This window comes from Thermobia domestica, chromosome 5 (assembly GCF_964235325.1).
Source record: "Thermobia domestica chromosome 5, izTheDome1.hap1.1, whole genome shotgun sequence".
NCBI lineage: Eukaryota > Metazoa > Arthropoda > Insecta > Zygentoma > Lepismatidae > Thermobia > Thermobia domestica.
Window position 1 is genome coordinate 28,252,344 of NC_137458.1, and position 27,405 is coordinate 28,279,748.

General features: G+C 35.3%; 1 protein-coding gene across 3 annotated transcripts in view; it reads left to right on the forward strand.

The window, feature by feature from the left end:
- LOC145685815 (endoribonuclease Dcr-1-like) overlaps positions 1 to 21,469 on the forward strand; it is a 166,323-nt gene extending 144,854 nt beyond the window's left edge. For all 3 annotated transcript variants that reach the window (XM_081758387.1, XM_081758386.1, XM_081758385.1), the window contains exons 24-25: positions 2,006 to 2,081; positions 6,519 to 21,469. In XM_081758387.1, coding sequence (XP_081614513.1) covers positions 2,006 to 2,081; positions 6,519 to 6,687 — 245 coding nt within the window. In that variant the 3' untranslated portion in view covers positions 6,688 to 21,469. The remainder of the gene's footprint in view (positions 1 to 2,005; positions 2,082 to 6,518) is intronic.
- The last annotated feature ends 5,936 nt before the right edge of the window (positions 21,470 to 27,405 follow it).

Below are 27,405 nucleotides of genomic sequence, written 5' to 3' on the forward strand. Positions count from 1 at the left end.
ACAAATTTACACGTTAAACAACTAAAAAAAAAAAAAAAAAAAAAAAAACTTACAAAGTATAAACACAGCATTTGCTGCTGCCATTTCGTGACCAACAGAAACCAAACTAGGAAGTAATTACATTGTACTGAATATGACAGAAATAAATATGCTAGTCCAAGAATTAAATGCATTAATACAATTATCATTGTTGTGGTATTTACTAAGGTTAATATATGATTGAATTATAGTGCCAGAAGCACAAATCTGGTACTATTTTAAAGATTCTTACACGACTAAAGCTATCTTTAAAATAGTGTTAGATTTGTGCTTCTGGTGAAACGCTACCTCAAAACGATATGCTACATGATCCTCTTAGATCTTCCTATGCAAACATTTTGACCTGAATTCAAAATGGCGGACTTCAAGATGGCCGCCATGACAACACTATACAAAATTCGGTGCGTCTCTTCCTCTAGTTCCATTATCCAGGGTATCTTCGCATTCCCTTAAGCCGTTTCTAAATAATAAGAGTTTATTCCAGATTCTTCCCATATAGTATGTTTTGTAATCGGATTCAAAACTGTAGGTCACTTGAGGCACCATTTAATATTATTCACTGGAGCTAATTTTTCTCTTGGCTTAATTTAGTCCCATATGGAACCATTTTAGGGGGTTCGTCCTAAGAAATTCGGAAATCAAAAATTTAAAACCACCCTAATATATATATATATATATATATATATATATATATGGGAAAGTGGGGTACAGTGAGACATTTTTTCCGTAGGTAATAACTCTTGTATTATATATGATATTAAAACAAAACAAAAACTGAACAGAAGGTTGGAGTCTAGGCTATCATATAATATTGGTTATTTTGGTTTAATGTTAATCTTACCTGGTTTACGTACTTTTAAACAAAATATGACAATTTTTCTCACCGTACTCCACTTTTGGGGTAGAGTGAGACATACACATACTGAAATGTTTTGTTCTCTATTACGAAGTTCAACGCATATCCAAAAGATGAAAATCAACAGAAAATGATAAGAATGACATTTTACGTTTAGTTTTACAATGTGTTAGCGGTTATAGATAATTCAGTTGATGTCATTTGCGTTTACAGTTGTAATATGCTGAACAACTGCAAAAATAAATTTTCCGTACATTTTCCCACTTTTACACAGAAAAGTAACTAAATAGTTATTGTTATTACTATTCAGTTTCAAAACCTTCCCAATATAATAAATGTCCTTTTTACAATGAAATTCTACCAGAACATAATCATCCTCATCTATGTTTCCATGGTAGTCTTTAAAATCATTGGGCCAGTTCGAGTAATAATTCAATTTCCTCATCTGATGAGAACAATTCGACCAATTCTTCCTCTATATCTGGATCGACTTCATAGTCAAAAAGGCGTTTTTGTACTCGTTTCCTCTTTGTTGTTTTTTTGATGTTTCTTTTCCCAGCCAATAATTTCTTCTCTGTACACATCTCTATTTTGTTTGAAGGAAGCGTCTCACTGTACCCCAATAGTATATTATCGATGTCACTCGTATTTCCTCAGGACCACAAAAAAGTTCAACTATTAACAATTTGTGATAAATATCGACAAATAATAAAGAATCTCATGCTCTGAAATTAACCTCCAGTTATTTGATTTACTTTGATTTTTTCAGACATAAAGAAAATACAGAAAATTTACTGTGCTTAATTGAAAATCACTGAATTCTCTCACAGCCTGTATCCTTCGCATCAGCCATTTTCCTACTAAGGCAACAGAGAAAGGTCAACAGCCGCATGTCTGTACATCCATCGTTCCCAACTTCATGCAACAAATAATCAAGAAAAGCTCTTGTCTCACTGTACTCCACTTTCCCCTATATAATGGGAATTTCGCATTTCGAAATTAACTGATAAATAAGTTCCTTTTATTTATTTATTAAATGTGCTTTTTTGTATATTTAATGTTTATTACTTAGTGCTGGGAGTCTAACTGTTATTTTCTTCTATTTTTCAGAGCAATTCAGCACGAACGTTCCGAAGTCACCAATTCGAGAACTTCTAGAGTTGGAACCGGAAACTGCTAAATTTGGGTTAGTACTTCTTTTGCTTATATTTATTTGTAATTAGGAATTTTGCTTGATAATAGGACAAGGAGTTTACTTCATGATACTTGCCAGTACAACTAGTCTACTTAGCCCGGAAAGCTCCCTCTATTCTGGCACTCAATCGAGCCAGGTAGTTTGGTGGTGTCTTGGAGCCAACTAGCTTTATTTATTTACTTTATTTAAAAAAATAAATAAATAACTGCGTACTGTTTCAGCAATAATTTATGTCGCTTTCGTCAGTTGTTCTGGGAAATTCATATGATAGTTTTTCACTTCTCGGAATGTCGTTTGCACTTTTCCCATGGAAAAGATGAAGTTTAAACTCTGATTAATGTAAATCCCTTGTATTGCAACAATTCTTCTTTCGAACAATGTACTACCTCACACACAACATTTGAACTTCTTTTATAAATGCATACGTAATGTAGAACTAATTTTTGTACAATTCGGTTTACCATTGGAAAAACTTGCAGTGTTATTGTTGTGCTTATAAACTTACAAGTCTACATGCTTTTCCAATGTACCACTTACTTGAAATTCCTGTTAAGTAATAGCTGCATATCTATTTATATTTTCTTAGTGATTTTAGATTCAAACCATGAATCCTCTTAACACCTTCTTGATCTGCATTAGCATTAAACCGCTGTAAGGGAAAAAATCATTCTTTTAGCCATTTTAGGTGTTATTGTTTTCTATTTTGTTCTTCATTCTTTTAGGTTCTTTCACGACTTCTTCCAAGTGGGTACTCTATATTTCATCGAGCTTTTATCCCATTTTCTCTATTTTACTATTATTCCTTTTATGAGCAGTATATGGGAGCCGTAGTGGCTCAGTGGTAGAGCGTTCATCTCTGGTGCATGGGGTCCCTGGTTTGATCCCAACTCGCGTCAAATGAACTTTATGGTGGACAAACACTATGTGCATGGGTTTTCTCGGTTTTTTTCCGTTTCCTCTCACTTTATTCATTTCACCATTCCATTTATCTCTCATTATCACCGTCTCCTTTAGCCTAACCAGCATAACCGTGGGTCGTAAAACTGAAAGATTTCATTTCACTTTCACGAGCAGCATATGTACTCTATTGGGCTTTTCGTGACTGGGAAAAATGGTCTCACCGCTCATGTCTCAATTAAACTACCCAATCGATAAATCAACTGTGCTGGCACAAGAAAATATTAGTAAAGGTTGCTGGCTACTAGATTCGAACCTAGGCGTCCTGATTGCGAAGCAAGAACACGAGCCGTTCGTCTATTTCTGTGATAATATAATGAGGAGTGGAGGTTATCAACGATAGAACATTCATCTACAGACGAGAATAACCCCGTGTTTGATCCTAGGCCCTCTCTAGGTTTTCCCGTTTCATCTTATAATCTTTACTGCAATTCTTTCATTATCCAAATTCTTAAGGACATAAAAAGGGGCACTGTGGCTCAGTGGTAGAGCGCTTATATCTGGTACAAGGAGTCTTGTTCGATCCCAGGCCGTGTCAGTTTGTGATAGAGAATGTCGTGTTCTGTGAGTTTTCTCAGTATTTCCACATTTTCATTCCACCGTTTATTTCAGAGTCATTCACATCCGTTTCTTTTAGGCCAAAGGGCATTTTTGTGGGCCATTAAACAAGAAATTTCATTTCATTTCTGTCAGGAACACTTACTTTGATTGCAGCTGTCTGTATAAAATCGGTTCACGGCACTAAATTCTTTGAACTAAAAGTTTTCGCCGTAGTCTTTTTGTAACAACTCAATCTTCTCTGGTAGTATTCATTAACTCACTTATTGGTTGACTTCAGAAAATTGAAGATTCACCTACACAGAAATAAAATCCTGTCATTGGATTCTACCCAAATTCAGTTAGAATTGTTATTACGTATTTTCCTATGATCTACTATATATTATCGTGCCTGTTTATTTGTTTTCGGCTTTCGGAAAAATCTCTTTCCCATAGGTTTCCTAACTGTAATTTGCCGTCTGTGTTTCCTCCCTATGTGAGTGACTTTGTATAACGTTTGTTTCTTCTTATTCCAGATTTTTTTTTTTTTTTTTTTTTTTTTTCGGAGAGCCCGTAGCCTCTTTTCATCCTTCGATTTAACGTCCAACTTTAATGTTATTTACGGTTTTGTTAGAACTGGCACATGTTTCTTCGTTGACGAAAGCAAATCTGTTTCTCATTCACCAACCCATCTACTTGCCTACCCACCACAAGAAAGGGTGAAGAACAGAAGGGAAGATTTTATTTGATTTTTAGTTTAGCGTCCCTTTCTGCAGTGAGGCTATGTGACACGTGGATCTACAGCTTAACATGGGATCCGAACCACATGAGATCCCACCGGCAATCGAACCCGGGCCTCCATCGCCAAAGACGCGTACGTCAACCGGTTAGATACGATGGAACTCAAACAAAAGGGGGGAAAAAAGAGGAGGATGAAGGAAGATTTATTGTTTGAAAAACAAAAGAAGGAAAAGAATTTTCGTTCTTTTCTCTTGGGCATAGTAGATGAGATAAGGAACAGAGAAGGAAGAAAAAGTAAAGATAAAATGTGTATAATTATATCCTCATATCTAGAAGTATTGAGATTTGCTTTTTTTTTTCCCAAACTGCGAGACACCGTGGCCTAAAATGTGAATTGTGAATGCCAGAAAATAGCACGTCATGCTTCATAGAATTGATGTAAATTGTATCCTCGTGGTCGACATAAGTGCCCTCTACGAGTGTGATTAATTATCGGTGGGTGGTACATGCAAGGACAGTTTGGTTGTGAAGTTTCCAGTACGGCATGTTTCGTTGGATAGATACACATCAAATACGATGCATAGGAAGCATAGATGATGGCACACAGAAGTATTATTACGATATTACGCTTGAGCGTATCATTGGAAGACTAGAAATAGGGCTAAAGTTAGCAACCTGCGGGTGCAGAATACAATGTAGCTTCCAATGTAATTTCCCAGCTGTGGATAGGATTTCAGGAGAGCGGAAAATATTGGAAGGTAATATGGGGCATGTCGCCTATATGCCACAACTCATCGCGAGGACTGCTATCTAATATTAAATGCCAGATGAAGTCCAACCAGCATTGCATTTGCATTAGCTCGAAACCTTGTATCCGTCTCCGTGACCCATGTCTCTGAACAAACTGAGAGGCGTTTTACTCACTACAACACCGTCAGGACCACTTAACATGGTGTCTCGCCCACCGTGAGTGAGTAGGCCCAAGAGCAAGGGGGTTACGTATTCTTCACTGATTAATCCCGGTTTAGTCTGGCGTGTGATTCGCGACATCTGTACATCTGGTGGGGATTAGGGACGCGCAATAACCCTGCTAGTAGAACGAGATTATTATGGTGATGCCATGTGTATGGTGTGAGGTATCATCATGTTAGGAACATACCTCTGCATGTTCCCGCAAGGTACTCTGAAATTACGATCCATCGGAACGTTATCCTACAACAATATGTGCGACTCTTCCATGGTGCATATGACCCTATGTTTCATGTAATGGATGATAAAGCCCGTCCACCCGTGGCGTAAGTAATGGAGGAATACCTGGAACACGAGGATGTCACGCGTTTGGAGGGCCAACACGCTCTCCGGATCTTACCTCTATTGAACATGTCTGGAACGCCCCTGGACATCGGTTTGCAACCCGAAATCCACCAGCCCGGACCCTGGATGATCTCCGACGGGTGCTTGTGCAAGACTAGATGCATTATCTTCTGCTGAATGACCTCATCCATAGTTTGGGGACACGCTGTGCAAACTGATAGCCATCTGCGGGTTATCACACCTGTTCAATTTTTTTTAATTGTTTTATCTTTTTTTTTTTTTTCTTTTTTTGTGACGTCAAAGGTACTAATGTGCAATCGAGAAAATGAACTGTCACAGGTTAGGTAGCTTACAGTCGCCATTGTTGGTATTTCTGTTTCATTTGAGCTTCAGTGAATTCCTTGAGTACCTCTCTCTCTTACAACCGCTTCTGCAAATTGAGAACAATCATCAACCTTCATTCATGCGTCATTTTGCCGTGGTACCCCTTAACTTCTGGATACGAATGTATATTAGTTTTCTTCTTCTAATGTACTTCTTTTTAAACAAAGTCTCCAACTTATCACTGAGCGAAACAAAATTAACTTATCGTTAGTGTGATTTATGTTTCTGTTCATACCTAGTGGCTGAAAATGTGAAGTAATTGCACAGTTGATGTTTATAATTGCCAGCTAATTACATGAATTTGAGGAAACAAATGATCACTTTTCCATTGATCGTATGTTAAATAACCCTTATTTTTTAACATCAACTCAGACTCTACTTTCTTATTACCCAGTAGTTTGTAGAGTTGTTACTTAGATTAATAAGAATAATATAAAGAAATGAATATTTTTATTCTTTTTTTTTTTTTTTTTTTAATATATTTTCTTTTTATAGGAAACCAGAGAAGCTGGCTGATGGACGCCGTGTTCGAGTTACTGTCGAGGTGTTCGGCAAAGGCACATTTAAAGGAATAGGGCGAAACTATAGAATAGCTAAGTGCACGGCAGCTAAATGTGCACTCAAACAGCTGAAAAAGAAAGGTTTACTCTCAAAAAAGGCCTGATCGAAAAGGTCTTTAGTTAATATGTAGTAAATTTATCAAATTAAGTGCCTGATTGGAATATTCTTATCACTGAATTTTACGCTTTTTAAAATAATAACAATAATAATAATAATAAATAATTGACTCCGTTTTAGTCCCATTCATCGTAATATGCAGCTTGTTCAAAAGAATGAGTTTTGTTTTGTGCATGTATGAGAGAATATATATATGAGCATATATATATTACGTGTGTGGATGTGTATTTCATATGTCATAAGTATGAGTATTGTAAATTTTAATTTGTAAATATTTTGTACCCAATATAAACACTATTTAATAGTAATTATGAATGACACAATTCAAATCATATCATCTTATACAAGTTTTGCATTGTTCTTAACTAAGTTTCTATGTACTTTTGTTATCAATGCATCATATGCATTTTGGTATAAACCGAACTCAATATATATATACATGCAAGTTAAATGAAGGAAAGCTTTAATAGTACAAATAAATGTTCGTTTATGTTCCAGACATAATTTTGTTCCAAAAGTACTTACATATTATAATGTTTCTTCTGTTTCGTATCATGTATGGAAACGTTTTGTAATGTCTCAATTGCAATGTCCAGAGTTTAAATATTGAAGTAATTATCACCATAATAAATTAGTGATAATAATTATAATAGTTAAAGATTTTTAAAAAACTGGGAAAACGTATTAGTTTCATGATTCAATTTTAAAATACTTAATCAGGATTTTATTTACATAAAATAGAATGTTTCGGAATGTACTGTCCGAAGTTTACGGTAACATAGAAGTTGATCTTGCACTTGGCCGAGAGACGTATAATTCCGGTGCTACAACTATTGTAGGAACAGTATCTAGAATGGAGTTTTAATTAATGAAATTCTTTTAAGACATTTGTTTGATTTTGTGTCTGTTCTTGTGTATCTCACGAATGCTGGTAAAAGTATTCTATTAATTCTGATTCCGTAATTCGAATATTCGTTATTCGAGTAAATAATTGTTTCTTTGACGTATTATTCAGCGGCTGGTGTGATCAGTCTTACGGCAGCGGACTGGTAGTCTTAAGACCAGTGTTGTTTCGCGGGTTCGAATCCCTATCAAAATATTAATCTAAGACATTGGTTTTTCCTTATCATTATTCATTTCTCATTGTGTCCTTAAGCCTAAAGGGCAGAACCGTGGGATATAAGGCTTAAAAAATAAATAAGTAAAACTAATTCGAATTATTATTCGAACCGACGTTTGTTTTTCAAATAATTGTTCGACCAATTGTTCATTATTCAAATAACTATGATCATATAGCCTACTTCCTCATATATTTGCGCATTGGAGCTCCCTCGTGGCTAAGCGGTTAGCGTACGCACCTTTAGCGTAGGAGACCCGGCGTCGATTCCCGCCGGGAATCTCATGTGTTTCGAATCCCACGTTAAGCTGTAGGTCAACGTCTGATATAGCCTTGCTGCTGAACGGACGCTAAACTAAACTAAAATCAATTCAAATATTCACACATTGTATTAGTGGGTGCTTGATGGTTCAGTTGTAGAACGCTTACCTGTGACGTAAGGAATCCCTGTTTTAATCCTAGATCATATGAGTTTATTGTAGAACACATCGTTTCTACATACGGATTTTTTTTTTCTCCCACTTTCTCGTTTTAACAGTTTCTTCGTACTCATTCACCATCATTAATGATCCGTTTCCTTTGGCCTAAAAAGCATTCTCATAGGAGGTAAAACTATTTTTCTTTTTCCACACGTTATATTAGAAATTTGTTGTAAAGAAGGAATGAACTTCGAAGGAGTTGTGTAATATACAAGGTGGCCCATTTTAATCTTTCCACGGAAATATCTCGAAAACGATTGAACATAAAGGAACTGAACAAAAACTCAAATAAAAAAATTCGATGGGGGGACATCGAATGGTGTTGTCGTGGTGACCCCCAGGGCCGCCTTTCATGGGATCCCAGAGCCCAACTTTAAAATTTTAAATGGAAACATGGGGCGAGCGATACCTCGTTCGATAGATGTTTAACAGCTATAAAGCATTGTGGCAAAAGATTTTTCATATCGGTCACCGTATTCAAAATGGCCGCCAAAACATGGTGCCTGTATCAGATAAAAGGTCCACAACACTAATATGAAAATGGTTGAACATAAATGAACCGAACAAATACTCAAATAGGCAATGCCAGGGAGCACATCGAATCGTATTGTCGCGGTGCCCCCAGGGCCGCCCTTCATGGGGGCCCAGAACCTAACTTCAAAATTTTAAATAGAAACATTGGGCGAGTGATACCACGTTCGATAGATGCTCAAAAACTAAAAAGCGCTGTGGCAAAAGATTTTTCATATGGGTCACCGTTTTCGAAATGACCATCAAGACAGAGTGCCTGTATCAGATAACACGTCCAGTGCCCATAGAATGAAAACGGTTAAAGATAAATGAACAGAACAAAAATCACAAAGGGTATTTATCATTCCACGGCTCGAAAATGTTACAACAGAGGAAAAGATGGTTAGAATAAAAGTGCCATAACGCAAAGAAAGTTTAATTCCTACAAAATTATCGCTCCAACCTCTCTCCTTAAGTGGGTGAAGCAGGAAGGAACGGTGAAATTGTAAATGAGAACCTTAGTTTTTGCAAATTGAATCTATGCAACAAAATTGTCTGAAACTTGTTTTTACAAGAGAAAGATGTCTCTATAATGAGAAAAAGTAGTTAAAATTCGTGTTAAATAGTACCTTTCATTTTTATTGCAGGCAATGATTTGATGCAAAAATTAATCAACTGAAATGCAAAACAAAATTGTCGAACAATGCAGTTTTTTAGAACAGTGTGTACAAACGTTGGTTTTGTTCAACTGTCATCTGCACGATGTTGTTGCGATTCTTTTCCTTCTATGTCTTCTTGCATGTCATGTCCAGGGATTTTTCTTCGTGAGACTCCTCAGCTCACGTCCGGGGTGTTTTTCTTCGTAAGTTCCTTCGCCTCGCATGTCCGGGATGACTTTCTTCGTGTCGTGAATTCCCTCGCCTCGCACGTCCGGAATGACTTTCTTCGTGTCGTGAGTCCCCTCGCCTCTCAGGTACCAACAAATTGGGGGAATCTTCTCACACTGTGTTCAATGACATCTCCATTTTCCTGTAATCCTTCAGGGAAAATGCATGACAGTTTGTAATAAAACGTTACGTGGGATTTGAGCACAAGCTACTCTAATTCGTTCCATCATATCTTCCCTAGTTATTGGTTCAAGTTCATATACAACATTTCTCAAATATCCCTACAAATAAATATCTGGTGAGGATAAATCTGGGGATTGTGCAGGACATAGTATTGACCCGTTTCTTCCAATTCATTTTCCATTATATCGCGTGTGCAAATACTCCATCAACCCAGAGTGATTGCCAAAGGGCCAGAGTGAGCTGCCGCTCCATTTAATTCAACCCACATCCTCAGTTTTGTCTCTAGGTCCATCTCCTCCAGTAGCAACGGCAAATGATATTTAAAAAAATAAAAATAAAAACACCAGTCACATTTCCATCGAAAATATGTGGACCAATGAAGTTTATTCTTTTTTTCATCTCAAACCATTTCATCTGTATCATTTATCTTTATTTTTTCATATTAGTGGTTCTGGATGTTTTATCTGTTACAGGCACCACGTTTCGGCATCCATTTTGAAAACTGTGACCTATATGAACAATCTTTTGCCAGACAAAACTCTTTAGTTCTTGAAGGTCTATCGAACGAGGTATCCACTCACCCCATGGTACTATTTAAAATTTTGAAGTTGAGCCCTGGGCCCCCATGAAGAGTGGATCTGGGGGTACCGCGACAATACGATTCGATGTGCTCCCTGGTATTGCCTATTTGAGTATTTGTTCGGTTCATTTATGTTCAGCCATTTTCATATTAGTGTTGTGGACCTTTTATCTGATACAGGCACTATGTTTTGGCGGCCACTTTGAATACGGTGACCGATATGAAAAATCTTTTGCCACAACGCTTTATAGTTTTTAAAGATCTATCGAACGAGGTATCACTCGCCCCATGTTTCCATTTAAAATTTTAAAGCTGGGCTCTGGGCCTCCATGAAGGGCGACCCTGGGGTTATCGCGATCACACCATCGATGTTTCCCATCGAATTTTCTATTTGAGTTTTTGCTCGGTTCATTTATGTTCAACCGTTTTCGAGATATTTCCGTGGAAAGAATAAAATGGGCCACCCTGTATAATAAAAATAGAGGATTTGTTACGGAAATAAAACGAATTACTGAATCACGAAAGAGATTAAGAGGAAAGAGTAGGAAATGGATCAGTTGCGAAATTCTCTTAATTATATCTAGTTTTCGTTTTTGTCAAATTAGAGAGAGAAATGTTATGTCTGGACCAAAAATTTGCATTATTATGGTCGTCTTATGCTTTTCGACTATTTTAAGTTGTAATTTTGTAGTTTGTATTCTATTGAAACTAGTGCAATATATATATATTAATATGTATGTATATACTGTAGATAATTCTTGCATTCGGTTTTCTTTTTATATGTATTCTCTTATTATTATTTATCGCCCTGTTTCGATAGTAAGAATTGAAAGAGTGGTATTAGGGTACCTGTTGTGCAGTACGTTGTGCATTCTTTCATTCTTATATGTTTTTGTATACCGTTCTCACTCACTCAATTTTTCCTTTGGTATTTCTGTTGGTGTATAAGTGCCAAAACATTATCACTTCATCTATTGTTAAATAAAAATTTAAAAAATCGATAAGTATTCTAATGCAAACACTTCTCGTGCATTATCTGCTTTAAAGTGTTTTTCCTGATACTGTCAGCAGTATAACTGTAGATTAGGGATGGCCAAAATTATCCGGACAGGAATAGGAAATTCTACTTTACGGGTTTCGGAAAAATTCAAAATAATCCGGAATTCGGAATTTAGAAAATTCGGAAAATCCAGAAATTGGAATTTGTCCGAAATCCAGAATTTTTCCTCCGAGTACCGGAATTTTCCGAATTCTGGATTTTTTCCGATTTTACTTTCCGAAATTGACCATCCCTACTGTAGATGCTCATTTTAATGTTAAATAATTTGATTGAAGTGTTGTTATTTATAATTTGTATTTTTTAGAAGCTTTTTTATTGTCGGAAATATTCAAAAATATTTTAAAGTTGCATCTGTATAAGTGACATATGTGAGCATTTCATTAGAAATATACATTGTTTTCTTTGTTTAATTTTTCGCCTAAAATTCATTGTAATACAGAGTAATTTGCGTATGAATGTTATTAAAATATGTAATACTCCCGACATTTTGCAAGTAGACTGATACATGACCTCAATAATTTCTGCATATTAGAAGAATATACATTATACAGAGGAAAGCATTGTGAACTGTAAATAAATGTGTGTGTATCTAACTTGAGCGAGAATAACACCATAACTTACAGGGACGGAAAAGAATACTTAACTATTCCCCCACCTGGTTTTTAATTCCTGCGAACCTGTGTAGCAACGTGAGTACAGTAAATTACGATATATACAATAAATTACACCGTGGTTAAGCACTTTTTTAAATTACAAAAGAAGATGTTTCAATATTACCGTATTTTACGGACTATAAACGCACCTTAATTTTTAAGCATTTAAAAAAATATCGTAACATTTTTTTATTAAATTGCAAAACCAGACTAAAAAATTCTTAGTTTATAAAACCGAACTGACTTTTTAAAATCCCTGAAAATAGTTATCTAAATTTCTTCTTCCTCTTCGTCGTCATCGATTTTCCGTAGTCTTCACTGCTAGTTAAATCCAATGTTGCCAGATAGAGATAGGTTTCCTGCGGCATCGAATATATGGCCATTTTTAAGACTGGCGGGAATTTTAAATCAAACACTGGACATTTTTATATTAATTTTAAGTATAAGACACACCTGAATTTTCGAGGCAATTTTTCGAAGAAAGAAGAGCATTTTATAGTCCGTAAAATACGGTACATAATAATGTTGCCCCCTGATTAAAAAAAAAGAGGATTTCCTAGACCGGAGAGGTATAAGAAAATACTCAGTAGGCTTGCGTATAGCAAATTAATAAGAGAAACTGGAGCAGGGAGTAGTGCAAGAGATCAGGCTTAAACTAACGGTTTAATTTCTTATTTTCAAACTTGCTTACTATTAGTATTAAAGAAGGTAACGTAACTTGTGAGTACTTACAAAATACTGTACTATATATATATTTTATGGATTTCAAATAGTCATTGTTTCAAGAAGTGTCCCTTTGTTGAACAGTACATTAGACAGCTGTGACACCATACTTGACATACTATTTATGCAGCGATAAAGAACACCTTGAAAAGAGCGACTACTTGAGAATATAGTATTTTGTAACGTACTAAAAACAGTCATTTTTTGTTGTTTTATTATTTATTTGCTTGACTTTTTATTTTTATGTATTTTCCTTATCTTCGTAGTGTTTTGAAAGATGTGACAATAGGTTGTGAAATTGAATGTCTTAAATTTCTCCTAGTCTAAGCTGATATGTTCTAATTCCCACAGTCAGTCATCCTAACCGTGGTTCTTTGCAAACTTTTCTCTCAGTTTTATGAGACGAGTACAGGAATGGTGTCCTCAAACAAGGCCCCGACCAACTTCCTTCCATGTTTTGTCGTTACCATTGTAAAATCTCTGACATCCGTATTGGAAACTTAATTGATAAATAAGTATATTAGCTTTGTATGATTAGATCATGAAGGAAGTTTGCCGAGGGCAGGGTGAGGCTTATAGTTTATTATTTACATTAATCGCTCAAAAAATACAATATTAACTTTAATAATACAAGAATAATGTTAAGTTGATACTCAAGTTTTGCCAGTCGGGATGCACCAATTCTTTTAAAACACCAAATTGCTTAATTGTGACAAATATTTTGAACGTATTTCAGTTTGTAGTTTGGGAATATGTGTATGATAGCTATGTATAACGGTCAATACCTCTGTTGTTTCAGTGAAAACCACGTTGTCCAATTTTTCTTTGGTGCAACAATTTATCCTGCTTGTAAGTCATATGTTTCTTGTACAAAACCATGAAAAATAATTGAATCCTTCAAGTAACTCCTACCCGACATAATATTTTAATCAATGATACATATTATCTTAAATATTTAGAGTATATTTACATTTTTTAATGATTTCAAACCTTACAGGAGTATCTAAGTAGATAATGGCAAACGTTTCAAGTCCCAGTGAAAACTAGATGGTAGTAAACATACACAAAAAGAAAAGTGTTCTTTTTCCTAGTACAGTTATAAGTGACAATTACATTGTATGTTAAACAAAAGATAAAAGTATTGCAGAGCTTATAGCAGATAAGTTTTTTAATTTTTTTTTATTGGTGAATGTATATAGATATTTATTGCGTAAATATGTACGTAAAGTTCACAACATAATTGGTCTATAGTGTGTTTGTTCTAAGAATATAATTGTATTTTCATTATATGCATTTACGGATAGCATATCAAACACTATATGCATTACTATAGATACGAAACTATAATATATTAAGGAATTGGCTTTTGTGACAGTGCAATTTAAGTGTATAATACAAATTATGCTGACGTGCTTACAAGGTGCTTCTGAGTTTTAGTTTGATAATGTTAACGAGAATGAAATGTTATAATTTCAGAGTTACTTTAATTACTTGATTACTGTCTTTAATTACTTGAACATGCGCTTAAAGCCTACGGATAATATTGGTGTTTACAATGTCTGTGTGTGTGTGTGTGTTAGTCCATGTAATAAGTCATTCAAAATATATTTCCTCATACAAAATATATTTTCTCAAGGTTTTTGAATGAATTGGCTAGTCAGAGTACAGTGTTACTGTCTTCGTTGCTGCTCAAACAGGGAACAGAGTTGTTCTCGATTTCTTGCCTGTTCCTCTTTTCTTGCCTCTTACGTACAAATACCAGTCTGTTATACATCTAATCTAGGTTCAGTATCATTAACCGTTTCCACTTCCAGTTATGGATTAGCGCTTCGTCTTCTTTTGAATCTTGACTAATGAGCGCTTGTGATTTGTCTTTAATTGCAGTATTCCACTGTTGTATTCGTTTCCTTTAAGTTGCGGAAAATTTAGCGTAAGTCTTGTTTATCAATTCCAAAGTTATTGGGGAGGTAAAAATCCCTTTCGAACGGGACGAGATCAGCTGTCTAAAACTAAACCAAATAAAGAACATTGTTATTTCGTATTTAGTATAAGGAATATACGGTAGCTTTCATCATTACATATCACACAAAAAAATATTTTATTTCTTGTTATGGCGATGGATCAGAAAAAAAAATTCTTAAATTTATTTTGTGGAGAGGAATTGTGAACTGTATATAAACCGTTTTTATATATACACAAAGTAGATATTGCCAGTACTAATGTTTGTCATTCTACGCGGAACATATGACTTGTTTGCCTATTACAGAAGTTTAGTGAAGAAAATTCTTTGCAGCCAGAACGGAACAGTATACAGCAGTAAAGATCAGACAGGAAATTAAATAGAGAGCAGTAGCTGTATATAATATATAGGAAATATTAGGATGATCTTAATGAAAATTATCATCTTACCTTGCTCCTTCCATTTGCCCTTTGCGGTTACGGCCAGCTTAGTTATTATTTTGAAGATATTGATCATCATCATCATAGGTATTCTGCCATTATTGCAACTTGCCGCAACTGAAAAGCCTCCATGCTCCACGGTCTTCTGCTAATTTCTCCCGTTTTCACGTACGATTTTTCCGTTTTGATATCGTTCATTAATTGTCTTCACCCCCTCCCTCTTTTACCTGCCATAATATCATCTAGCACTTCCCTCATGATATAGTTCCTTCTTAGCCAATGTCGCAACCAGTTTCTCTTACTCTTCTTAATAATATCTAAAATTGTTATTTTCTCTTCTACCATTTCTCGGGGTTCTCCCGTTTCCTCCCACTTTCTTCATTCCACCATTTCATTCATTACTCATCATCACCGTCTCCTTTAGCCTAACCGGCATAACCGTGGGACGTAAAACTCAAAGATTTCATTTCATTTTTCATTTTCTTCTACCATTTCTCACACCCTCTTATTCGTTTTCCGATCGACCCCAGCTAATTTTCTCCATTCTTCTTCACACCTACATTTCGAAAGCTTATTTTCTTCTTCGCCATTTAACAAAACAATATTTATTTATTTGTGTCAAAATTACTTCTAGAACTCCTTAAAACTTCATTTTATTTCCACAATTGTCAGTTGATATCTACTTTATTCAATAAATGCATTCCATATCATTTTCAAATTTACTTTAATTTGAAGTGTCTAATTTAGTAATTTCTGACTAGTCTATGCGTGGTGCCAGATTATATGAAAAGGGAGAAGCATCTACAGCCAAGAATGAAGGAACGTCGGGTGGAAGGTATACTGCTGTGTTGAGAATATACGTACGTATATAATAATCTCTTCCGCGAGTGGTGTCTCTCTTAAGACCATTGACTGTTATCTATGTTCTTATATACGAGGCAGCTCACCCTGCTACCTTTATTTGCTTGAGGTGCTGGGAAAAAAAACTGTGACATCATTAAGTATCCAGTTGGAAGTGATTGGTCTAACATTGAAACTTTTTTTCTGTTTGTTTACATTTTATACGTCAAATCATTCATGACATATGGATATTTTGCCGTCTTATTATTATTATTATTATTATTATTATTATTATTATTATTATTATTATTATTATTATTATTATTATTATTATTATTATTACTATTTTAATTCTCAATTCCCCTCGAAATTAAAATTAATGAAGCATTTTTCATTAATTCGAAATTCCTGTATTATTAAAGATCATCGTGTGTAACATGAGGTGCTTGTTAATATCTAAAGTTGCCAATACACTATTGAATTTTATTGACATGAGATTAGGTGTAAACTTATTTAATTTTCGGCTTACGTGGCCGTAATATCATTTCAGTATCAACTATCATCTGCTTAGTACAAATTATTATTACAATGACATTATATTGAAGTATTCTTTTATTAATGAATGTTATAATAAGTAATTAATAGTATTTTCAACTTTAAAGTATATGATTTTTTTTTTTTTTTCATTTATGCATTGTAGCTTGAAAAGCATTACGAAATAGTAATTTATTACCTGATACATGAGGAAAGTTTACGATTCCGTATAAGTAAGCACATACAGTATTCAAGATTGCTCTGGGTATTAGAAACATTACAGCACCCTCAGCAATTGTCTTTGATAGTTGCTTATTTAAACCCACTTCTGATAAACTTTGTGAAAGTGGGTGGAAGGAGGTGGGCTTCTTATTTCATTGATTTTCACATTACTTTTATTCAGTCTGCCAGACAAGTGGAAGTTGGTTTCATCACCAAATACTAATGATTCAGTGAAACTGTCGGTTTCGATTGGATTTGGGTGTTTGGCATTTTTTGTCCTTTTTTCAGCATCGAGGCTATCTGGAAATGGATCTACAGTTTAAGGTGAAACAAAGCACCGTAATGCGTTCAGATTTCAAGGCCGTCGTACCGGAAATCGAACCCGAAACCCCTGCGCGCTAGCCAATAGACTAGCAGGGACGACAATTTTCATTAGTTATTTAGCATACTCTCACAGAAAAAAAAAAAAGATCGCTTCATTGTGTCGGCCAGTTTGAGGGCCTGCAACAATTGCAATCGTTGGGATAAAAACGAGAGCATTTCCCCAGAATCTTTCTTTATAGTGTTGGCTGCGAGATGTCAAATTTGTTGCTACTTTTGATGGGGAATTTTTGTAAACTTTACGAAAGTTCACGAAGAGCTACACTGTTTTAATGATTAATAATGACAGGTCTGGTGACTTCAGTTTTTTCCTTAAAATTGCAACACCTCTTACGAACTGTAATCTACTGGATAGGTTTTCTCCAGACTTCCTTCAAGAACTTCGTTTGAACATATTAATAGAATGGTTAACTTGAAAATCACAGAGACAAAATCTTTTCTATAGGCAGCTTTTTTCATCCATTCATATCGCCTCTAGTAGCAAATTACGTTAACTACACGACAGTTTTATCGATCAGTGAAAACCTCTTTGAGTTTTCTTTTTCATTTATACTATTTTTATGTAACTGAGCTGAGTGTCATTTAAATGTGAGGTATGAATGATTCTGTTGGGCATTTGAGATAGTTTTGAATAATTTAAGTGATACTCTGTTCACGATTTTTAAAGTAAGAAATGAACTGAATGTCAGTAATAGTGGAATGATAAGGACATAAGGACCAATTTCAAATGTCGGATTACTAAGGGAGTACGAAATCTTCTTTCATGGCGTGACAATAACTTATTTAAGTGTTTCGGCCTATTACAAGTGGTTAGTAAAACAAGTATCAATATACTTATTTAAGGGTATTATTTGACGCATATTTATATGATTAGTTACTGCGTCTAAATGCACTAAAATGTTTCAGCAATATCTGTTGCCTTCATCAGTAATTTTGAGAAATTCACATAAACGTTTTTTCACTTTTCAGAATTTCACTTTGCGCTTTCTTCATGTGTTCAATTGAAAAATAATGAGGTTTAAACTTTTCCTATGTAAATCCCTTGTATTCGAACAGCTCTTCTTTTGAATTGACGAAGCAAACAGAATAAATGCTGAAGTTGTTTATAAATCAAGAAAGAAAGAAAAAAAAGTGCTAAGGTAGTTTAACCTAATCAAAGTTGTTAAATTCTGGAAAAATGTTTGGGACACATTATTCTGGTGATCTTCAGAAAATAGAAAGATAGCAATGTTCGAAGCGCACTATTGTTGCACTGTGGGAAATGAATTTAGCACACACCCAAATTATACCCGTATTTCCTTTTAAAATATGCTGTGAGAGTACATATTATATTTTGAGTTGTGGTACATAGATTTATTGAAATACACCAATAATGGAATTGCACAAGTCTACCAGAATTAGATATTAACAGTGGGAAAAATCTTAAAAAAGTTTTGCCCAGGCACATTCCATTTCGTGAGTAAAGCGATTCCCTTTATCTCTAAAGTGCATTTTGAAGTATATTCAATGTACTGACACCAAAGATATAAATAAACAATAATTTTCAAGATAATATAAATTTGCATATCATTTTTCGATAAATATAATATCATTATGTACATATGTGCCAAACAAGATAATGGTACACGTTGTCTAAATAAATATTCAATGAAAATGCGTAACTATATAAAATTTCTGTTTTTGTGGTATTTTTCTTGGATAGAATCTTATGATACGTATGCGTTGAATGTTATTATTATTATGTGATGTTGCATGTAAATATATAAATCTGATATGCAGACATTGGTAAATTTGATTTTTTTTTTTTTTTTCTGATTCAGTTATACCAGATGATGTGTTCAATGTAAGAAAAAAGTCACTGTGATTTGTTTTTCTCTGTGTCATGTAATCAGTGATCGTAAAACCTGTTACCCGTCATTACCTTGCTTCAGGTTTCAGGTTTTATCCTGATTATGGTCAGAAAACAGAAGCGATACACGTAACTGTCTTTTAAACAACAACGGGCAACGGAATTTGAATGTCATTGGTTCTGCTTGGCCAATGAAAGCTCTCACCAACATCAGCCAAGGTTGGGGTCAGTTTTCACCTCGGGCTGTGACGTTCATTTTCGTTTCTTTAAATGCTAACAGTGATGCCAACCTGGAGTGGAAATTTTCCCCAAGATCATATCTCTGAATCTCCGTAAATTTCATTAAATATCACAAAATTTTAGAATAGTCATTTTCAGTCCGAAATATTGCTTTAAAAACGAGGTCTGTAATATACTTGGAACGTTTTGCGTATTACAGATAAAATAAATTTTGGTATGGATAGGATAAAACTGTGGATGGGTTAAGTGAGAAACTTTTAGGTAAGGTAAACTCTCAACCTCAAAGATACGTGAGATTAAAAGTATATATTTAGGAAAATAATTAAAAAAAACCTTTCCTCAAATTGTCATAGGGGAAAATCCGCAAGTTGGCAGCACTGAATACCTGTCCACATTGTGGATAATGTGGGAAAAGCCTTTCTATGACCATCAGAGGTCAAAGTTAGGCTTTAAGCATGCTACAGTGTTGGAATTTCAATTGTAAGTAATTAGTAGAGATTATTGGTGTCCTTCCGTTTGTGATAAGGACAGTAAATTGTTAGTAATTTTACTATTAGTATGTATATATAGATATATATTTCTTGGTAATTGTTCTCTCCTATAGAAACTAAGGTAATTGTACTTTTTATTGGATAAGCGTGTTAGTAGATCTTTGGTTGCTGTTCAGTAAGGAAAACTTAACTGTTTCACCCACTCAGTGGTTATATTGTTAAAGGTATAGTTTTAGTAGTATAAAAACAATAACAGAAGTATGACGTTGTATATTTTGTTGGAAAACGCTGAGTATGAGTAACTTGTTTGTGTGAATATTATCAAGTGGCTATTGAAGGGGCTAGTAGAAATTCGTTAGCAGATGCACATGTAGCGTCGTTTTATGTTTGAAGCTAGTCTTCAGATTTTTTTATTGGCATACCAACATAAGTTTTAGTAAAATTTTATCTTAGCTCCATCATCAGTTAGTAGTAAGGCTACACCCACTTGTAATGTATTGTATCAGTAATTTTGCCGTGGATTGACTGTATTTTCTGTAAATTAAGAAAATGTATTGGAAAAAATATTAACAAGCGAGATAGGTTAAGTGTCCCAGTCACTCATATTCTTTTCGTATATTAACTGTTATGCATACCCCTGAAATTCCATGGATTGTTCCTGCTCCTGTCTTGAATTCTGTCCAAGTTGGATTTGGAAATTGAAGTATTAAGGTTGAGACAAATTTGACCAGAGGCATTTTAACCGTATAGAATATTTCGTGAATAAACGAGATCGTGTCGTTTTCGTAAGCCCCGCTTTACAGTTCATAAATATTACGATTATATCGCGTTGCTAATCAAAGAAGTTGCATGTGACATTTCAATAAGTGTATGTGTCATTTCAATCATGTTATTGACATGCGTTGACACTATGCTGGAAATCAGCTCCATTTGTTACGAGAACTGTGCGTGAGTGGAAAAAAATTTTAAAAAATAAAAAAATTCTTGGCGTTTAGTTTAAATGACCTTCGTGTTCCGAGCGTTAGCTCAACTTCCGGACAGTTTACTCGTAACTAAGTCAGCATTCTTGCCGTTAGTACGTGGGACCTGAATTTAATCCGTGGTGGATGTTTTCTGTTTATGATTTGGATCTCAATTTAAACTCTGGGTACAAGATTTATGAGCCTTGGTGCTGAAAAGGATGTTAAACTAAGAGAAAAATCTTGTTTTGGACATATTTATAGATCTGCTAATGTATTTCTATTATTTCCCATGATAATAGACAAATGAAGATAAAGGTTAAATGATAGTTCAATTCTAAGTTCAGTAGATTTCATTTTTATAGTAGATTTCCCTTCTTTTGGGTAAATATCCTGAAGCATGCATTGGATTTTTAGAAAAGCTTTTAAATGCAACATTATAATGTGTTGGTCTGAAATGAAAATATTGTGTTAAAAATTAGTTCAATTGTGTGTTCAATAATTGACAGTTTGTCAAAAGAAAGTACTCTTTCCTTGTTTTTTTTTTATTTTTGTGATGGAAAAATGAAATATTGTAATGTGTTCAGTGGTCAGCGTTATTGTTGCTATTCATTTTTTTTTCTTTTCGTAATAAAAGTTAATCAGAAATGAATCTCTTAATTGTTGTATTGTTGTCATTGTTGTTATTTTGTAATCTGGGGATGGGAAGCGGAGCAAAGAAATAATGGAATTCGAAGCACTGACGTGCCATAAAAAAAATACGCTTATTATATTCTATACATAGCCTACGTCGCATCGTTTCCGCATAGATTATGTGGGCAACGTAAGTTTATCATAAAAAAAAAAATTGTCTTATGGCAGAAACGTAATTCAAGAAGTGATTATTTGATAATATTAATTATATGATTTTCAGGTTCAAAGGTTGAAATCATCCAATTATCGAGAAAAGAGGTATTTGTTTTGATGAAAGACCATTTGAAAAGAGATCTACAAATCATAATTGAAAATTTGGGAAATCTCCTATCTTCAAGGAGTGGTCGTTGTATTAAAATATGTGATGATATTGATGACACGTATCGCATCATTAGAGGAACAAATATCAAGAGACCAATGGAAAGGATGACAGAATTTTTTTTACAAGAGTAATGAATGTCTAAGTGTTATGTTATCGTTTTGTGTATCTGATAATACTGCGATGATACCGAGGAAACCTTCTGAATTTTTATTTTTAAGTGGACATTCAAAACAAAGAAGAACTGAAGAAATTACCAATAATAATGACGTTAATACATTGGCATACGCTACGCAAATGAGTCTTCGCTCTTCCGAAAAATTGAGCGCTTCAAAAGTTCTGAAAGAAGTTTTATCTTTAAATCCATCGTAACAAAGAAATATACGAGGTGTGGCAATTAAATAACGAGACTGCCCACCTCCTGTTGCGCAGGATCGTGGGGAAGGTACCTAATGATGTGTTGTTGATCTTGAACCTTCATGAGTAGCCACTGTTTGTTTCATGATTCTGAAAGTTTTTCTTTTCTTTGCAGGCTTGCATGAAGAGGACAGTGTTTTGTAGTAGTGCCGGAATCATGGTGAACAGTAAAGTTGAGCAGCGCATTAACATCAAATTTCTGATGAAATTAAAAAAAAAAAAAAAGACGGAATGTTGTGCAATGTTAAAAGAGGTGTATGGTGATAATGCTATGACACGTGCACAAACGATTTTCAGAAGGTAGGGAGGAGGTTGAAGATGAACAACCCAGCCGCCCTTTGAGTTCAAGAACGGACGAAAATGTTCAAAAAATTAATGAACTTATGTGGAAAGATAGACGTCTGAGCATTCGGATGATTGCAGACATGACGAACATTAACAAAAAGACAGTAAGACAAATTTTGCATGACAATTTAAACATAACATAAAAGTTTGTGCAAAAATTGTCCTGAAAAACCTCTCTCAGGAACAAAAAGACATTCGAAAGACCATTTGCTGGGACGACTTAAAGCAGAACCAGACTTGCTAACACGTGTCATCACGTGTGATGAAACATGGATTTTCCAGTATGACCCCGAGACTAAGCGTCAATCCATACACTGGAAGACTCCCACATCATCCAAGAATGAAAAAAGCACGAATGAGCAAGTCGAAAGTGAAGTCAATGCTCATCGTTCTTTTCGATATCAGGGGTATCATCATGACTGAATTGATGCCTCAGGGTCAAATGATGAATCAGACCTACTACAAAGAAGTCCTAATCAAGCTGCGGGAAAGAATAAGGAAGAAGAGACCGGATTTGTGGAAGAACGATGCATGGATCCTCCACGAAGACAATCCGCCTGCCCATAATGCCCTTTCTGTGAAGCAGCCAAGCGCATTTCTGTGCTCGACCATCCGTGTTCTCCAGACGTGGCTTCCTGTGACTTTTATCCATTCCCAAAAGTGAAAAGTGCAGTGAAGGGAACACATTTTCAGATTGTGGAAGAGGTGAAACGAAAAACGGCAGAGTTGTTGAACAGGGTGACATCTGATGACCAACAGTATTGCTTTGAACAATGGAAGGCACGTATGCAGCGGTGTATAGATAAGGGAGGGGAGTATATTGGAGGAGATAACAGTTGCCACACCTCGTATAAAAGATGTGATATCAGTGTCTTTACACACGGACATGCATACCAATGATTAGAGACGAAACTTTTCGCTAATGCGATAGGTGCGAAACGTTAAAAAAATGCGTGTATGTTTCAGTAAACCTCGAACTTTTCGTTTCAGAGCCAGAATTCACATTTATATTATCGCGAATTTTTGCGAAAGTCGGCATTATTTGCGATAAATGCGAATAAAAGCGAAAAAGTGGAATTCTTGCTAATAATAACTAAAAAGCGCATTTCCAATATTATTTTTAACTTAAAAATCGTTGTATTTTGTCGAAAACGTGTACGACGCTAAGTTAAGTTCATAAAATCCGTAAGCTTGCATGGCGTGATGTCACTGTCTGGGATTTTCAACGCCTCTTTGTGCATCACTAAGACCAGCCGGGACCCATATGCTCACCTTATTGTCGGAAAAACGAAATCTTGCAGAATAAATTAAAGTTAGCTCAAACAGAAAAATTTTGGTCTACTGCTGCAGAGTTAATTAAAAAGGGTAGTACTTATTACCAGGCTGAAGTTGATGTAAAGTTGAAAACCTGCGTGTCAAAAACATTGATAAAGCTGCAAATTACACGCAAGCAAGTGACGACAATTCTGTGTCGAAAGTACGAAAAGCTCTGCAACTTATTTGATCCAGAAACTGTTTCACTTCATCAGAAGATGTAGACATGAACAAAACTGAACTGTTGTTTAAATCCTTGACTGTATTTTGTGGTGAAAGTGTTCATGATCTGTTAGTTGCTTACCGTGAATTTAAGAGTAAGGTTATTGAAGTTCTCAAGAGTGAGGATAAGTAAGTTGACATTGTTAAACAGTTTAAAAGTTAATCACAGGTCTCTTGCTGTCTCAACTTATGTTCAATATGGTTGCCAGTCTCAAGTGTTGATGCCGAGAGATTCTTTTCCAAGTATAATATAATTGTTGCTGACAGGAGAACAAACTTAAAAGAAGAATTGGTGATGTCTTACTGCATATTATTCTTTAACTAAGGATGAGGTTAGAGGAAGTGTTTAAAATTTTGCATTAATTTCTACATTTCAGTGAATACATTAGCTAGAGTGTGCACCTAATCAAGGTATATCCTCATTTTTGTATTAGATATACATCTTACTACCAAAAACGTACTGTTTACAAGTACCATATTTAAAAAAAAAAGCTTTTGCTACATTTGAAAAAATAAATGCGAAAATTGTAATAATTAATGCTACAAATTATCAAAATTGTTGCGAAAAAGTTTCGTCTCTACCAATGATGAAGCGCTAGTTCTTTTTCTTGATATGGGAATATCAAGAAGAAAATATCAAACGTTCAGAAACAGGGCACTAGCAAAAGGTTCTACATTGTACTCACCATATTTAAATGTATTAATTTGATCCGCCATATTGGAGCCACCATTTTCAATTTTTCCATTTCGATATCCAATTAGGTGAAAAGCACCAATAACAAATTTTTGTTACGTTATTCCACTTTTTTTTTCAAAATTGGATCCGCCATTTTGAAGTTTTCAATTTTGATATCAAGTTCGTGATCAGTGAGGTCAAAAACTGCAGCACACTCATTTTTGTACACTTTGAAAAGATTTTGAATTTTGGCCACGTTTTAAGGATTTCGTACCACTGCACCAGTGTATGCAGGCACGTAGCCAGGATTTCAAAATAGGGGGGTCCGTGACGAAATACTGTGGTTATCTCACCAGGGGCTCGATCATTCTAAATTATTTTAGTGGCAACATATATTCGTTCGTTTAGCCAGGATTTCGTAATCGGCGGGGGGGGGGGGACATGAAATACTATGGTTAGACACCAGGGGATCGAGCAATCTAAACTATTTTACTGACAACATACCCATATTGGTCTTTTAGGACAATAAAATGAGGACATGTTAGTAAGTATTTTAAGAAGAAAAACTATGAAGAAATCTTGAGTAAAAGAAAATAAAAAAGTATTGAAAAAGATATAGACTTCCGAGGTCATTCGAACTCGGTTCTACTTGTCTTCTTTCTTCTTCTTTTTCTTATCTTCGTTTAATGCCATCAAGGATAGCAACGAGATACTCTTTCGGGAGTAAAGACATCCTATAAAACGGATTAGTGTTGCCGCGAAATTCAAAATGGCTCATATTATTGGTGATTCTGGGCATTTCTTAAGTTCTACCTGAGAGTCTATGTTATCTATGCAGATAGATGGTATTCGAAATGCTTCGTCACAATAATAGCAATTTTCAACTCCCCCTCCGGTTTCCTCCACACAAAACTCCTCATAAGAAAGAGTAACCAAACACTTGCTGTAGCTTTCTTTTTGTTTCATCCTTCCTTAATATTTTTCAATTCTTGATCCGAAGGGGGGGGGGGTCCGGACCCACCCCTTGGCTACGTGACTGGTGTATGGGATAGGAGCAGGCTTTTACCATTGGAGCCAGGAGAGACCAGATTGAGTAAAAAGGGGAGGGAACAGAGATCGGTGGAATGGAATGAAGGAATTGTTGACAGTGTTCGATTGGATGTGAGTCCACGAGCAAGTGCATCTGCAAAACGATTGACTACACTGTATTTGCCTATCATTAATGTTTCCTATCTATGGTGGACTTCTTGCTGTGTCCGTGTGAGAACACGACAGGAATCTGTTACGTCACCGTTAGAAATCCCTGCTCCTTACATGTTAGTTTAAAGTAACTTTGGCTTTTCCTCTCTGAGCAATGGCTAGCACTTCAGTTGGTTGTATTGCACATAGAAAATTAATTCAGAAGTCGCAAAATCAGCTCAAATTAATCAATTTGTAACATTCCTTTTGTTCTGGGAGGGGGAGAAGAATGACCTTAAAATCATCCATAATGGATAATGGATGAATGAATTTGAGTCCCTTTCAGCAGCGAGACTATACGAGACGTGGACCTACAGATTAACGTAGGAATCCTGACCACATGAACTGCTACCGGGAGTCGAACCCACGTATCCCGCCCCAAAGTTTCAGTTTTTGTGTTTTGTGTTCTTATTTAACACCGAGGTTACGAAGAACGGAATCTGCTATTACGGTGTGTTCTGAACCACGAGCAAGGCTTCAATCCGATACAGTGGCGGGTGCACAGCCCACCATGCAAGAAGATCCTGTTCTACAGTACACTCTCTTGAATCGCTTGTCTCTTTGAATTCATGTTTTTTATGACTGTTTTTTGTATAAGGTCTGGTTATAGTGGTGTTAATGAAATATTTATTTATAAAATATAAACAAAATTGGCTGAGTCGTTTTTTGAGGCAATCGCCCTCCAAAAAAAAAAAAAAAAAAGAAAAGAAAAAAAGTAAACAACTGGTACGGATAACTACCCCTACCCCTCTTGGATATTTTTTTCTAGACAAATAACTTACAGGGTATTATAGGGTTGTTAATGACATATTGATTTATGAAATGTAAACAAAATTGTTGGAGCCGTTTTCGAGAAAAATCGCAAATTTTGATTTTTATCCTTCAGTAAATCACTCTTATTTTGGGACAGTGACTTCGATTCCCGGTGGGTACACTCGGTAGAAAATATTTAACAGCTTTTTCAGACCAGTCATCCTTAGAGGCTTTTCCTGGGTTTTCCTCATTCACACCAGACAAATGCCGGTATGGTACCTAACAATAGTACCAGACCCCTTCCTTCCTTCTTCATTCCTTTCTTTCTCTCCAATTCCTCGGATAATGTGATCGCCGAAGGACGTCATCCTAATATGGCCATAGATACTAAAAACCCAAAATTCCTAATCCTAATCCTTTGGAACAGGAAGAAAATCGAAAAATGCCTCTGGAGGATCTTATAAAAACCTAAAGTTTAAAATTCGGTCCGGATACGTTTAACAAAATAGCCTCTAAGCGAGTCTGTATAAATCGGGATGAATAAACATACAGACGTTCTCGTTTTCGAGATGTAGGAGCCACAACACGTGTAAATATGTTGAGATCCCGAATTCGATT